This window comes from Malania oleifera, chromosome 5 (assembly GCF_029873635.1).
Source record: "Malania oleifera isolate guangnan ecotype guangnan chromosome 5, ASM2987363v1, whole genome shotgun sequence".
Lineage (NCBI taxonomy): Eukaryota > Viridiplantae > Streptophyta > Magnoliopsida > Santalales > Ximeniaceae > Malania > Malania oleifera.
The window spans coordinates 64,131,353-64,148,057 of NC_080421.1; the positions used below are offsets into that span (position 1 = coordinate 64,131,353).

At 35.0% G+C, this 16,705-nt stretch overlaps 1 protein-coding gene across 1 annotated transcript in view; it reads left to right on the forward strand.

Annotated features, from left to right (window-relative positions):
• Nucleotides 1–16,413, forward strand: part of LOC131156247 (fimbrin-2) — a 67,211-nt gene extending 50,798 nt beyond the window's left edge. Inside the window, exons 10-14 of the mRNA XM_058109779.1 lie at nucleotides 9,116–9,315; nucleotides 9,473–9,630; nucleotides 13,241–13,337; nucleotides 15,293–15,384; nucleotides 15,969–16,413. Coding sequence (XP_057965762.1) covers nucleotides 9,116–9,315; nucleotides 9,473–9,630; nucleotides 13,241–13,337; nucleotides 15,293–15,384; nucleotides 15,969–16,154 — 733 coding nt within the window. The 3' untranslated portion in view covers nucleotides 16,155–16,413. The remainder of the gene's footprint in view (nucleotides 1–9,115; nucleotides 9,316–9,472; nucleotides 9,631–13,240; nucleotides 13,338–15,292; nucleotides 15,385–15,968) is intronic.
• Nucleotides 16,414–16,705: the final 292 nt, after the last annotated feature.

Below are 16,705 nucleotides of genomic sequence, written 5' to 3' on the forward strand. Positions count from 1 at the left end.
ACTCATTTCTCACTGGGTTTCTCAAAATTGCCTCAACATCCACCTATTGTTGAGTACTACTGGTCTTTTCTTCAACTGGTGATTCCTTACGTATTATTGTCTTTATCATCGCAAGATCATTGAAAGCCACATCCTTGCTTAGAATCATTTTTTTTGTTTCTAGACACCAAAGACGGTATCCTTTGACTCCTATACTAATCCCCAAGAATATTGCTTTCTTGGCTATAGGATCCAACTTAGATTTTTTAACATGATAATAAGCAACAGTACCAAATACATGTAAAGATTCATAATTATTAGTAGGTTCTCTAGACCATACCTTATAGGGTGTTTTCCCCCCCCAATAGCAGATGATGGTAGGCAGTTGATGAGATGACACGCATACCTAACAGCCTCAGCCCAAAACCTTTTGTCCAACTCAACATTAGACAACATATATCGAACTTTCTCCAGTAAAGTAGGATTCATGAGCTTTGCCATCCCATTCTATTGTGGTGTATTTCTAACTGTAAAGTGTCGAGCAATACCTTCATCTTGACATACTTTTACAAACAGATCACTCATGTATTCACCACCATTATCTGATCTTAGCCATTTGATCTTTCTGCCAGTTTGAGTTTCAACCAATTTTTTCCATTTAAGGAAAATATCACACTTCATTTTTATTCTTCATAGCATACACCCAAACTCTTCTAGAAAAATTATCAACAAAGGTGACAAAATAATGCATACCACCCAATGAAGCAGTTTTGGTAGGCCCCCATATATATAAATATGGATGTAGTCTAAAATACCTTCAGTTCGGTGGGTTGCAGTGCCAAATTTCACTTGTGCTTATTTTTCCAAAATACAATATTCGCAAAACTCAAGCTTACCTACCTTTGCACCCTTCAATAAACCTCGCTTAACCAATTATTGCAAAGAATTTTCACCTGCATGTGCCAATTGCATATGCCATAACCTGGTTGTATCTAAATCCGCATCTTTCTTAGAAAAACAGCTGTTGAGCCAATAACTGTACTACCTTGAAAATAATAGAAGTTATTTTTTCTAGTACCTTTCATCACCACATGCGCACCTAATTTAACCTCTAAGGTTCCATCTTTCAAAGTAATAGTGAAACCTTTAGATTCTAAGGCACCCAATGAGATCAAATTTTTCTTTTGGCTTGGAACATATCTAACATCAGTGAATGTTTTAACAGTTCCATCTTGACATTTCAAGTGTATTGAACCTATTCTAGTAGTTTTATAGGTATTATCATGCTCCATAAAAAACAACCCCGCCATCTAATTTTTCAAAATTAGAAAACCATTCCCTATTGGGACACATGTGATAGGAACAGCCAGAATCCAAAATCCACTCACCACTGTAATGTGTCAAAGATGTTCTAACAAGAGAAAAATCAGACTCACTTCCATCACGCTTGGCTATATTGGCATTAGAATGTGCTTTGCCCTTATTCTTTTGTTGCAATTTAGGGTAATCTTTCTTCCAATGTCCTTTCTCATGACAAAAGGTGCATTCATCTTTAGCAGGTCCCCCTCGAGATTTATTCCTTCTTTCAAGTTTACGACTTTGAGAACGTCCCTTTATTGTCAGTGCTTCTGCTACTATTTCCTTATGGACCCTCTTATCATTTTTTCCGCATTCAGTATTAATCAATGCAGTACAAACAGCATCAAAAGTAACTTTATCCTTCATATATAATAAAGTGGTGGTGAGATGCTCATAATCATTAGGGAGAGAATTCAGTAACAATAAAACCTTGTCCTCATCTTTGATTTTTTCATCCAAATTCAACAAATCAGCCAAAATTTTATTCAAAGCATTTGTGTGGTCATTTATAGAAATTCTTGGTTGATATTGTGTAATGCCCCGACCTGCCATGTGGGCTCGGGGTGCTACTAAAGCGATGTCTGCGTAACTAATACCATAATCATTTAACATTAATGCAGCGGAAGTAATAAAGGTTTCCATGCGTCCATATTACAATCCGACCAAAACTAGACAACTAGTTCGGTCCATACAACCATAATACAAGCCCTAAGCCTAACAACATAACTTACATATGCCATAGTTCTTACAGACACTCTAAAAAAAGGAACTAATCTAACTTTCACCCCTTGATCCTGCTAAGCACGATACCTGTAATTTCCTGAAAAGATGATTTGTATATTGGGGTGAGACACTTCTTAGTAAGGGTGATCAAGTTAATATCAGTGTGTGGGCAGCATGCTTTTAGTGCTTACAAAAGACATTCATTCTTCATATAACCGAAAATATCTGTCTTAACATCATACATACATATACAGTTGGAAATACTCGTTTCGTTTTCTTGACATAAACACTTCATTCATTTCATAACATCATCATTTACATAAATGTATAGATATGCATAAAAGACACCTCCTAAGACTAAGGCCATGTATAAATTCCCGTGGTTAGGGTTGTGCTGCCTGAAGGCTGGACTAAGCTTGGGGTGATCAACCTAGACAAAGTCAACATTCATTTGCGTCATAACGCCGACTACGCAGGCATCCGCAACGTACTTGCGTGCCCCGATTGCCCTACTGTGTCCTGAAAGTCCGGCCTTCCGGGTATGGTATACCCTCTACCGAGGCTAATCGGCATAGACCACTGTACCACTCTCGCAGTACAATGTGGCGCACATGGTCACATATATAAATCTTAGCAACGGTACCGTGCTCCTGACATAATGGTCCATCAGGGTTCCTAAATCATATCGTGTAATTTAAGTAATAAAACCACATTTCAAAATCATTTCATATGAAACCTGACATGTAACTTCCAGCCTTTGGCCGTCATATCATACTCGACTCACAGCCGTTAAACATATGCCTGACCCTCACGGTCGTAAACATTGTCTTGTATTTTCACAAACAGTTCTAGTATATTTCACAAACAGTTCAGTATTTAATAAACATTCATCATTTCGGTTATAACATAATACATACATACTATTCACCTGCCACACATTCTCCTGTACTTTAAACATAACCCGTAGGCAACCATGAAAACATAGTATTTATGGTTTAAAAACATAAAACCGGCATTCCCACCGTTCATGTGTACTTAAAGTAGGATACCATATATCTATGTTTGAAAAATGACCTTTTGAACGGTTGGTTTTTGAAACCTCAGCTGAAAACATAAATACACTTACTCCATAAACATTTCGTACAATACAAAATCATTAAAAAGCTGACTTAACTAGATCCCCTTACCTATTTCTTGAAAAACAACCTGAGACGCTCGAAAACCGAACCCTAGCTTTTTCCCGAGTTCGAGAATCCGCTTCGTTAGACTTATCAATATTCACTCCCTGATTCTCGTGGTAACTTCCGATCATTGAAACGGGCAATGATTGGCGAAACATCGAAGAGAGAGAGAGAGAGAGAGAGAGAGTGGGCGTGGGTTCTAGAAGAGGGAGAGATATATATATAAAGACATAACTTAGCTTTTAAGTAACTAAAATATCTCCTCCAAGATATTTATATATAAATATCTAAAAAATATTTAAATATGTCTCCTCCAAGATATTTATTATTATATTTATTTATTAATTATTTTATTTTATTTTATTTTTGTTCGGGTTACTACATATTGGAAGCGAAACAATTGCTTTTTTAAATATAACTGATTTTCCAGACTCTTGGTCATAAATATTTCTTTTAATGTCTTCCACAATTTCTTTGTAGATGAATAGTGCCACACTTATCCCAACTGTGTATGCTCTGTATATCCTCTGAAATTCCACTTTGATCAGACCGACCTCCAGGGAGCGACTGAGCCACAATGGTCTCTGAGCACTTGCTTAGATAAGGTCTTTCTTAAACATAAAAAATGGAATCAAGGATCCTAATAGAGAAACACATCTGTATCGGCACTATTCAACTTGGCTCTGATACCAATTGTTGTGTCGGACACCGCGCTTGTGCCAAACATCAATACTACAACTATTGCTATTGAATATATACTCAAAACTAAAGCAATGCAGAAACTAATAATAAAAGACAACAATAAAAAACAACACAAGAATTTACGAGGTTCGGTATATAATTACCTACGTCCTCGGGCGCCGACGATCAATCCACTACTTCCAGAAAAATTAAGATTTGTGCAAATTTTAAATTACCAATAGTAATTAGAAATACCCTCGAGTACAAATACTATTTGTAACTCTATAAATTTGAGGTGTGATTACAAATGGTGAGGGAAGTTCTTTATATAGCTTCAACTTAATGTTTAAAAAACATTTCCCACCAATGTGGGACAAAAACCAACACTGGTAACCAGCTTTGATACCATGTTAGATTACCACTTTACCTAAAAGTTTAAGCTTTTAGGTTGTGGGCCAACAATGTATATCAAGCTTTAACACAATAGTCTCACTGTGGCAACACAAATCTTCATGGGAGAATTTGCAGTAAGAGTGTCCTTTTTGCTCCCAATTATAGCCACTTGGCATTTGGTTGCTTTGTAGGCAGGTGTGGGATCATGTGGAACAGACATTTTCTTACATCTTCTGATGTTTACTCATTTTATTTTATAATGATCCATTATTGTTCATCTTTATGAAAAGAGCTTTAAGAAACCAATTTGTGAAACTCAATTGTGTACTGATCGACACATTTATCGTGTTGAACCAATGCACACAACCTGAAGTACATCTTGTCCTTATTTGATTGGGATGGATTTTCCGTTTATTATATGCTGCATAAAGTTCCCCACAGTAATTAAATATTGCCTACAAAGTTGGAATTGATAACCAAGGCAATGCCACTAGAAGCTTGTATTTGAGCAGTTGAGGTTTTATGGAACACGAACAATGTTCGATCTCCTAGAAGGTACATTAGGGTCCACAACTCCCTCTTTGTTTGTGGCTAGATTAATAATCGATAAATTTGTTGAAATCTTGGACTTGTGCGTTGAACTTCTAATCAACTTTAGTGGCAATATTTGATTTAAAAAGTAATGAATTGAAAGAAGCTATCTGAGATATCAGCTCATGGATTTTCTTTTTTGTTCATTCCTTCCATTTGTATACTTGAGCTATTTTTTGAGCAATGGGATGAAACTTGTCCTTTGCCACCTTTTATCTTTTTTCCTCTTTGGCGGTTTAGATCCTAGATTAGAAAGGTTCTCTTGAATCTGGTTTGACTGAAAAGTTAAGTTCGATTTGGTTCAACTGAAATGGTCTGGTTTGTTGACTTCTTGTTTAAAAGTTCCTTATTTGAATAAAGGTAAACCCTTCTTTGGTCAAGGGTTCCTAGTATTATTCTTTTTGCTCTTTCAAGTCTTTGTAGTTCTGGCAGCATGACATCATTGTGAGCAACAATTGATGGCAATGAAATGTGACTAGTGCAACACAATGTCCAAGCAACTCCAATGGCATTGGTTGATGATGGTGCAATAAAATCAAGATTTGGATTGTGCAAAGAAGGTGATGATGAATGGAGAACAAAATGAGTAGTTTTGATTCTATTGTGACTCCGATTGTGGAGTCAATCTGATATTGGGAGATGGCATCAACTTCAACGCTGGTGGCTCTCAAGGAATGCCGGGGACAAACAATGTTGAGCACCTTGGGATTTGGGAATGATATCAACAACTGTAAGCAAGGATGGCACAACAACTACTTGTAGGCTTTATATTACATTTGTGGTTGGCAAGCTTAGTAAGTGTACCTGTACTGATATTCTGGGTAAATTATATAGAATGTGGGAGTTCTTAAATGTTTAATAAAGAACATGGATTATGGAATTATGTTATTATGGTTTGAAGTAGTTCCAGAAATATTTGTAGATGTCGGTTGGATTACTAGTCAAGAAGATCACTTGTCCATTAGTGGCAGATTTTCATTCTTCATAGGGGAGCCATAGTTTGAGTTTTCAAGAAGTTGACTGGATGGTCATGAAGTTTGAAGTATTAGCCAATGGAAGAAAGAAGACAAATGTCTTAAGAGTTTGTCACTAAGAACTCTTACATGGCCTAAGACTATACCAACAATTTCTTTACATTGTGATAGCCAAGAAAATTTATAGCATGGTTATAGACATTTGTGTCTAAAATGGAGGGAGGGGGGGTGGGGGGGGGCTAGGTTTTGGAAGTTTGGTGTCTAAAAATATCAGTCTCCTAGCTATATGATTATGGCGTTTTCCCTTAGAAGATCATTCCCTTTGGCATAAAATGATCAGAAGTAAGCAAAGGTTGGATGTGAATGGGTGGGATACCATTGTTAGTTTAGGATGTTCTTCAGAGAGTCCATGGAGATCTATTTCTCAGATTTATCCCTTATTCACTCCTCACATTAATTTTTTAGCAAGGAGGTGTTCTCAGATTCATTTTTGGAAAGATCTGTGGTCGGGGTATGATGTCCTATCCACATCTTCTCCTCTTCTCTTTTGATTGAGCTTAGGGCAGGACACAAGATAGTATGTTTTCTTCCTTTTTGGTTGATTTAGGTAGCCCTATGGTTTCTTGGAACTTTCATTTCAGAAGATATCTAAATGATAGAGAGTTGTTGGAACTCTCCTCCTCGTTGTCGTAATTGGACAATTGCCATCTTTCTTCAGTTAGGGACACTCAACCTTGGGCTTTGGATCATTTTGGGGTATATTCTTGTAAATCGTTTTTTGAGGTTTTGATCTGTTCCAACTCTTTTTTTCCTCTATACTCATGTATTTGGAAGGCCAAAGCTCCCCCAAAGGTTAAGGCTTTCATTTGGCTAACTTTGTTTAATAGAATCAATATTAATAATCTGTTGTAAATCAGGAGATCTTTGAAGGCCTCATCTCCAGATGTTTGTATGCTTTGTTATTTGAAATCTGGATTGGCATCTCATTTGTTGTTACATTGTGTTTTTTCTTGGAGCATCTGAACTAAATATTTGGAGTGTTGGGAGAAGCTTGGGTTTGTCCAGCATCGGTGGAAGGAACATTGGCTATTTCTTTTGAGGATTTTGGAAGAACGAAGGATAGGGCTGTTCTTTGGAATTGTGGTATATTTACAGTGCTATGGGGTTTATGCTTGGAGAGTAATGCACAGGTTTTTTCAGGGAAAAAATTGAATTGGTAGCTGGTTTGGGAAAAGATTCATTACTTGGCCTCTTTATGGTGTGTTGGCTTTGGACACATCAAGGGAGTGAGCTTTTCAGAAATTTTAGTGAGAAGGGAGGAATTTTTTTCTTTGATATTTCATAGTATTTATTTATTTTTTATTATTATTTTTAATGGGAGATGTCTTATTCTCCTTTTTGTAAATTCTTCTCTTAATGAAATCTCTTCTTTTTCTATCAAAAGAAATAGCATGAATGTATAGTCATATTTGCAGTGCTTACTCTGGATAAATTGCAAGGCAATTACTACAATATGGAGTTATGACAGTTGAGTTTATTAGACCGGATCAAAATCTGGCAGATCCACTAATAGGACATGTAAGGGAAATGGTCTACAATACCACCATGGGGATTGGACTAATGCCCATATCTAATATCCAACAATGGGGCCTGGATTCCTTTTATGGAAACTTCTTGTATTTCAGTTCTGTCAGTGACAGTACATCACATGATTAAATGAAAATACTATGACAAATGCCATCCCAAGATGGGGTCTTTGGTACCTATAATGAAAAGTAGGGTGAGCTATAAGTGTATGACTTGTTATGTCTCGTATCTTAGTCATGAAGATACATTGACAGGTCTACCTATGTGAGTGGAAATAGGTTGTTCAAAATATTAAATTGATTTAATTCTAAACATTTGTGAAAGGATATTGATGCAAAGCCTTTAATATCGTAGTGTAAGGAACAATTTCAAGAGATGGATGACATCGTGTGGGACTTGTTCTATTAGAATAATAAGTTTGCTAGTTCAAAGACTTGATGTGTTATCACTAATTGAACTTTCAATGGGTGGGCCACCTGATCTATGCAAAGTACTTCCATGATGATGTTCCTAATGATTGGTTTAAAACAAAAATTTCTAAATTGTATTATTTTTACTTTTATTTTGAAAATTGCGGGAGATTGTTGAAGGCTTTTTAAAAATAAATTTTCATTTTGGTTTTGAAAGAAAGAAAGAAGGATGTAGTGGAATTAATCTGATCCGGCAATGGTAACGGAAGGTAGTTTCAGTTGCCATATCTTTATGGGTATTCTCATGAATATTTGTTTTTAGACAATAGACAACATGGGCCCACATAGGTGCAATCTCATGAGAATGGTGCATAACACTGTTCATCTGTTGTTGGTGGTGTGGCATTTCTGATGATGCACATAGCTCTTTGCATGTGTTTGTCAGCATGAGGTCCACTTGAAGTGCTTAAATATATACGATCAGGTTGAATTGTGACCTGGTATTTGTTCTGTTTGCAATATCCAACCCATTGAATGGTGTAGTTTTAATTTGCCTACTGGATACAATCACTCGAAAAGGTAAAATAAAGTCTGTTAAGGCTTAAAATACATTGTTGTCCCATAACATGACAGCTTAAGCTTTTAGGTAAATTAGCAATCTAACATGATATCAGAGCCAAGTTCCTAGGTGGTCCTAGGTTTTAATCTTGTTGCCTGCATTTATCGTGTGGTGTTTAAAAAATATTGCATTCCCTGTAATAGGTGTTATTTATCATTTGTTTAAAGCCTGATATACATTGTTGGCCCCAACCAACAACTTAAGCTTTTTGTTGAAGTGGTAATCTAACAAAATCTTTAAGCATAAGATGGACTGTGATTGCAGAACACAAAACTAACGCAAAGAAAATACTGCGACCAGAGAGAGCAAAAGCAATCATGTTTGTTATCCTACTGGTTCTGATTTTCCTTTCTAAGCACATTCAGAGTTTTGTGCTTTGCAGGGACGATTCTTTTGGTAAATGCAATCTTGTTTTCTCTTGCAAGTGTTCAACAGTCCATATTTGTTTGTGCAAACATAGGTAGACATTTTGCAATGGGTTGAAACCAAGTTGAAATTCTTCGATTTCCATGTGTTACTCATTTATGGTCGTTCTGATTCTAAATTTTGCTGATACCCCATACTTTATTTTTATTGTATGTATACTCCATACTGAATTAAATTGCTGTTACTCTGCAGGTGGGTACTTTTAGAGACCCTTGACAAGGTTTCACCTGGAATTGTTAATTGGAAGATTGCTACTAAGCCTCCAATTAAATTGCCATTTAGGAAAGTGGAAAATTGTAACCAAGTTGTAAAGATTGGGAAACAGTTGAAATTTTCGCTGGTTAATATTGCTGGGAATGATATTGTACAGGGGAATAAGAAATTAATATTGGGTAAGTTTGGTGTCAAATTCACAAATACATTAGATGTCATTGTGAAAGCATGGTATATTTTTATGAATGTTTCGTTATATTCTCAAACATGGATATCTATTGCACTTCTGTTTCATCAGGATTGTCTGAATCTGAGACTGTTCACCTTTTTCTTCAGCATTTTTGTGGCAATTGATGCGTTACAATATCCTCCAACTTCTAAAGAACTTGAGATTCCATTCCCATGGAAAGGAAATCACAGATTCTGATATTCTAGATTGGGCTAACGCAAAAGTTAGAGATTCAGGAAGTCAGAATCACATGGATAGTTTCAAGGTATCATAGTTTAAACTGGCTTACTTTAATATGTAACATATTTTAATTATTATGGCCCAAGAAAACCTTTTGTTGTTAAACTTAAGTGTTTAAATTTGTAATGAACATCATAAATGATTGTCGTGTGACGCAAGTTTGCATATATTTAGTTTCAGCCCATGCTTATATTGCATGCTTGCTTCATTGCACTACTGCAATTCACAAATAAAGTAAATGTCTATCACGAAGATTGGTTTTTATTATTGTGAAACAACTTAATTTAATTTATTTTTTTGTGCATGCATGTGATATTCATACATTAGCTACAAGATATATTGTTCGAAGGCCAATAACAGACCTTATTCTCTTTTGTTTTTATGTGATTGATCTACTGCAAATCTTCAGAACAGCTGCATTATTTTTAAATATCCTCCAGACTAGTGGATGTCTCTGAGTTTATACATGCAACCCTTTGTTCCTTAAAATATCCAAAAAGTGGAAAAAAAAAAAAAAATTCAGCATTGTTCAATCTTTTCCCACATGAGCAGCACCATTACACTTATACCACATAGATGTAGCGAAAAATGGGTGAGGGTGGGTTAGGTTATCGCCTCATAGCAACGTGCCATCTCAATGTCCATGTATAGTGACAAACATGAGAGCATTCCTGCATAATTCTAGTTGTGGGTGGGTAAAGAAGTTAGTTTAGGGTACTAGTATTAGGTTAGCAACTTGGAATATAGGGACATTTACAGGTTTGCATGAAGATAGTTGACACAATGATTAGAAGAAAAATTAATGTGATCTGCCTTCAAGAAACTAAGCAGGTAGGCAAGAAAGAGAAATTGAAATATCATGATTCAAACTCTGGTACACTGGAAAGAGAAATTGAAAATCAGAATGAGGTAGGAAAAGAGAAATTCAAAATCAGAATGGGGCAGGAATCATTGTAGACAAGGACTTAAAAGATAGTGTTGTAGATGTTAAAAGAGCAGGGGATGGAATTGTAAAAGTCAGGATGGTCCTAAGCTAAGAGATAATAATTTCATTAGTGTTTATGCTCCTTAAATCGGCTTAGCTTAGTAGAAACCTTAAGAGACAATTATGGGAAGATATGGATAATATTATACAATATCAAGGGCTGAGAAAATATTCATAGGAGTGGTTTTCAAGGAAAGGATAATAAAGATTATGAGAGGATACATAGAGGACATGGGTATGGAGATAATAATAAGGCTGGAATATAATGAAAGACTTCGCCATGCCTCATGATCTCATTACAGTGAATACTTGATTTAAGAAGAAAGAACTCTTAACCTTCAAAAGTTGACAAAATAAATTCAAATGGATTTTTTCTTAACTTGGAGGGTAGATCATTCATTATATAAATATTGTAAAATTACCCTCGGTGAAAGCTTAACTAAAATTTATCTAATATGTATTAAAAAATGGAAGAGAGAGGGTAATTTAACTCTGTACAAGAGAACTAGGTGGTGGAATCTGAAAAATTATAATAAAATTTAAAGATAAAATGATCAAAGATGATAAATGGACAATAGCGGATGGTGTAGATGCACTCTTTGGTGTAGGATATAGCTCTATTAAGAAGATAGCAAAAAAGATTTTAGGTGAATCAAAAGGAAGATTCTTAGATAGTAAAGAAAGTTGATGGTGGGGTCAAGATGTTCAAAAATCCATAAAGACAAAAAGAATTTGATATAAAATGTGGCAAAAAATGTAGGAATATGGAAAACTTTGAAAACCATGAAGAGGTGAGGAAGAATGTTAAAAAGGCTATTATTTAAGCTAAACATAGATTATTTAATATTTTATATACTTGATTACACAAAAGAAGGGAAAAGAGGCATTTAAAATTGTTAGAGAGCTAAAGAAAGAACAAGGAAAGACTTGGTAATAAAAAATGTATAAAAAATGAGGATGATGTTGTGTTGGTTGAGGAAGAAGACATGGAAGAAAGATGGTGAAGCTACCTTAATAAGCTATTTAATGAAAATCAAGTATAACAGACTTGAACTTAGAATTGACAAATGATGAAAATGCTAAAAATATGAGATTTATTCTCAAAATTATAGTTAATGAAGTTAAGTTTGCATTAAAAGAAGATGATAAATAGAAAAGTTATAGGACTAGATAACATCCTAATTGAAGTCTGGAAATGTCTAAGTGGTAACGGGATTATATGATTAACTAATTTACTTAACACACTTATAAAAACTAAGAAATGCCAGATAAATGAAGGAATATCACTTTAATACCTATATACAAAAATAAAGGAGATATCCAAAATTGTAATAACTATTGTAGAATTAAACTTATGAGTTATGTAATGAAATTGTGGGAAAGGATTGTTGAACAATTCAAAATGAGGATCTCAGAAAATCGTTTTGGTTTTATGCCTAGGCAATCTACTACATAAGCTATATATCTTTTAAGAAGATCAATGGGGAAGTTTAAGGGAAACAAGACAAACTTGCATATGGTTTTTATTGACCTAAAGAAAGCATATGATAGAGTACCTAGGGAAGTTCTGTGGTGGATTTGAAAAAAAAAAAGGGTGTATGTAGTAGGTATGCTGATGTCTTTAAGGATTTGTACGATGGAGTAATGACTAGCGATAGTACTGCAGGTGGAGAGGCTAGGAAATTTTCTATTCATAATATGTGTACATTAAGGATTTGATTTGAGCTCTTACCTTTTTGCCCTAGTGATGGATGAACTTAAAAAGAATATCCAAATTGAGGCTCCGTGGTATGTGTTGTTAGAAGATGATATTGTCTTGATTCATGAAACCAGAGTGGAGTAGAATCAATCATAGTAGGAGGTAAATTGGAGAAAAGATTAAACTTGATGGTTAAGAAATCAATAGCCCTAATAGATTTTGATACCGTGGATCTATTATGCAAGCTAAAGGAAGAATTGATGAAGATGTAATACATAGAGTTAAAGCCAGTTGGGTTAAATACAGAGGTGCTTCGGGTGCGCTGTGTGATCATAGAATACCTTTAAAATTATAAAGGAAGTTTTATAGGATGATTGTAAGAGCAGTTATGCTATATAGATTAAAATTTTGTGCGACTAAGAAATAATATATCAGAAAAAGTTACTGAGATGAGGATGCTAAGATGGAGTAGTATAATGTTAAAAGATAAATTAAGGATGAACATATTTGTAGTAATTTAGGCGTAACTCCTGTAGAAGATAAGATAAAGGAAGAGCGGTTTAGATGGTTTGGGCTTATGACATGTAGGCCCAATGGTGCACTAGCAAGGAAGAGTGAGTTAGTTATTGTGAATAGTAGTAGAAGAGATAAGTAAGATTTTATAGCCTGAATTTGTCTGAGGAAATTGCCCATGATTGTGTAAATTGGCAGAAAATTATCCATATGGCAGAACCAATCTACTGGAGCTTAAGGCTTGTTTGCTGCTATTGTTGTTTCCAGCAAAAAAAATGTCTACAGTTGGGTCAGACAGTTATATGAGAGTAACTGTCTTTAAAAAGTAGGTGTCGTCATTGCTTTCTAACAATATGATAAAATGGCATATGCATCCAAGTTGTTTACTTCGTGATAATTCAGAAATCTGCATTTTTAAAATAATCTTTTCACTTGCAGGATAAAAATTTGTCAGATGGGAGTTTTTTCCTTGAGCTGCTTAGTGCTGTGCAACCTAGAGTTGTAAATTGGAGTCTTGTTACTAAAGGAGAAAGTGGTACGTTCCTTTTTAATTTTATGTAATCAAAATTCCTTCAGCTAGTTGCCTGGTATTATATGCATCCAGTACTTTGATACTTGCATTTATGTAATTGTTGATGGTATTTATACACGCGCGCACACACAGAGGTATGTATGTATTTATGTATTTTATTATGCTTAACTCTGCATTTGGTAACATGGAATTCTGGTCTTGGATTTGGAGTTCTATGGATTGAATAAAACTCAATTCATGTTCTTATTGAATTTAGTCCAATCTCACAAGTCTAAATCAAAACTCATAATCCATATTTTTCAATGACTGCTTACCATTCTTGGCCACCAATGACATGGTGTGTGGATGTTGCATTGTGAAATGCTCAGCCATTAGAGCTTGCATCAGGAGGCAGGATTATTTATGCCCAAAATAAGGGTGTAGTTCCTCACTCGGGTCCCACTGATTTCATGATGTTTATTTTATTTTATTTATTTATTTTATAAATAGAAGAGAGAAGAAAGAAAGATATTAGGCATAGCAGAATCATTTTAGGCATTCAAACAACTAGAGTTGATTACTTGGCAAATTGTTGGCTGCAGCAAGCTGAATGTGAAGACACTCATAATTCATAAAATAATACCCCAAATTTAAAATTACACAAGAGCAATGGATTTAGTTCTTTCCTGATTGGAGAATTTTGAGCATATAACCATATCTGAACTTGGGCGTGGTTAATGTTGCAAATAATTTTCAAGTGCATCCAATTCAAATAGAGCATTTGGTGCAGATGACTACAGTAAAATTCTGTTAGGCTTAAGCGGCATGATCCAAACTGAGAAGATGATTATCAGAATTGTAGTTCGTATTTTACTTCTTGGTCCTCAATAAAATGCATTGCGCGTGTGGGTAATTGTTTAGCATTTTCCCTTGTCCTTTCTGTGACAGAGTACCTTTCTCTTGAACGTTATCAGCTTGCTGGATTGTATTCCCTGGTGTAGAAGCTGTGTTCTCACACGTCATATCTATCAGTTCCTTTTATATAATGAATTCCACATTTCCGCTCCCATGTACTCCTTTATGCCAATGTTTAAAATATTGTGGATGATGACTAGCTCTTAAATGAAAAGTGAATGTGCATGCAGCTGTCCATGGCCACACAAAAACACACACAGACAAACCTGTAAAATGTTGCTTGGTTTGAAACTTGTAAATATAGATAATTCCACTATAGTCAATTTCAAAAATACATTTTTTGTTTTATAATTTTTGCTTTTCTAAACTACCTTTTTCCTGCTTCAATTAAATATATAATATTTGAACTTGAGGATCTCAAGTCTAAAAGTAAAGTTTGTCCAATTTGCAGCTTATTTTGCTGAATCTTTTAGTAGTTATGTGTGAACATTTGAAGGTTAGTTGAGTTAAATTGAAGGTACTATTCAAATGGGAAAAAATTGCACTCTAGATTTCTTATTAATGACACATCTACAGCCTGATGGCTTGTCTATGAGAATACTATTGAATACTAGTGTCAATGTTTGGGTGGGGCTAGTTGTTGATTGTTCACTGCTTTGGGAGTTTTACTTTGGCTTAGTTACGAATCTATGCATAATAAAACCTTCTTGCCAGGAAGTATGTGAAGTTGTTTAATTTGTATTTTGTTAGTGAATTAATTTACCAAGAATAATAAAGTGGAAACCTTGTCCTCAGGTAAAGTAGGTTTTGGAGCCTTATCTTTCTGAGCTATGCACATTCCCTTCACGCCATGTTTGGTTCGTGGAATGGAATGGGATGAAAATTTGAATGGAGAGAACGAAGAAAGCAAGTGATAAATTCGATTCCATTCTGCTTGATTCCATTCCATTGCTATGTACCAAACATAGAATTAATTTTGTAGTATAGGACATGTAAGTCAGCAGCAAACTTTAAAATAATGTTCTTTCTTTTTTTCTCATCCAAAATATTTTTGCGGCTTATAGATGAGGAGAAAAAAATGAATGCCACGTACATCATCAGTATAGCAAGGAAGCTCGGATGCTCAATATTTTTGCTTCCTGAAGACATAATTGAGGTAATTTTGGGATTTCAAGCGCATATGACCATGTATTAATTTCTTGAAAGTATGTCTAAGAGGTGTTCATTGGTCCAATGGTATTCCCTCATCCACATGTGCATCACTAATTCTTGGAATGGGAACAAGCTTGAATTGTCTGACAAGCTTTTGGATGGATCATGCTCAAGTAGGACCATAGGAAATCCATATCTTAACCTGAGAGGTAGAAAAGATCTGCATTGCATTGTTTGTTCCCTTTTGCGACAATTGACATGTGTACATGGTTTAGATAATCTCTCTCTCTCTCTCTCTCTCTCTCTCTCTCACACTCACACACACACACACACACACACACACACACACACATCACTGCCACTCCAATTTGAGATAAGTTGGTGGGTTCAAATCCTCTGTACTAAAAATATGAACATGAATACTTGCGTGTTTGGGGGCATAAAGTTTTGATTTTGGACTTGGATTTGTATAGATTTGAACAATATACAACACAAAACTATAGAATTTTGTTGTATTGCAATGGAAAATTGATGGCTTGAAGGGTAATCTAACTATGAAACTTAGCTTATTTCTGTGGTTTGTATCAGGTGAATCAAAAGATGATCCTTACATTGACTGCAAGTATTATGTATTGGTACTTGAAACAACCCGTTGAAGAGAGACCATCTGGGTCTTCTGATAGCGAGAATGGAAGCCATTTAGAGACAATTTCCAACTCCACAATGGATGACAGTACTTCTGAGTCATCGATAGAGGAGAATGGGAATAGATAAATTGAAGAACTTTTGCCAGAAGTTCTATAAATCCTTCCTTCCCATTCTTTTTTAATGTTTATTTTTAAATTTGATTGCAAAGCTCTTTGGTCCAAAAGTTTGATAGGGAGTGGAATGTCTTAAATGCAAATTTTGATGAAGTGCATATGTGAATAGTTTTAAATTTCCTTGTATTGATTAATATGGAATTTTAATTATATTTTGTCAATATTACAGTAATCACCTTGCTCAATATAAAATCCCAGATTCTCAACCTTTATACGCTCAATGTAATTTGCAAGATCATAAAGTGATATATGAGTGAGCTTCTTCTTCTCTAGGGGATGGAGTGGGCTGGGTTGAGTCATTGAGGAATACAATAACACTTTTTTTTTAAGTAGGCTTTTATTGAGCGAATTGAGTTTATTAACCTTGATATTTGTGTTTAATAGTAACATGCAAAGGAGTTTATTTAACTTAATTGGTCATGTATTTATTTGAGATGTGGAAAAGAAATTTCTCCATTTAACAAAATGAATCAAATATAGTAAATTTGAGTTAAATCGATAAAT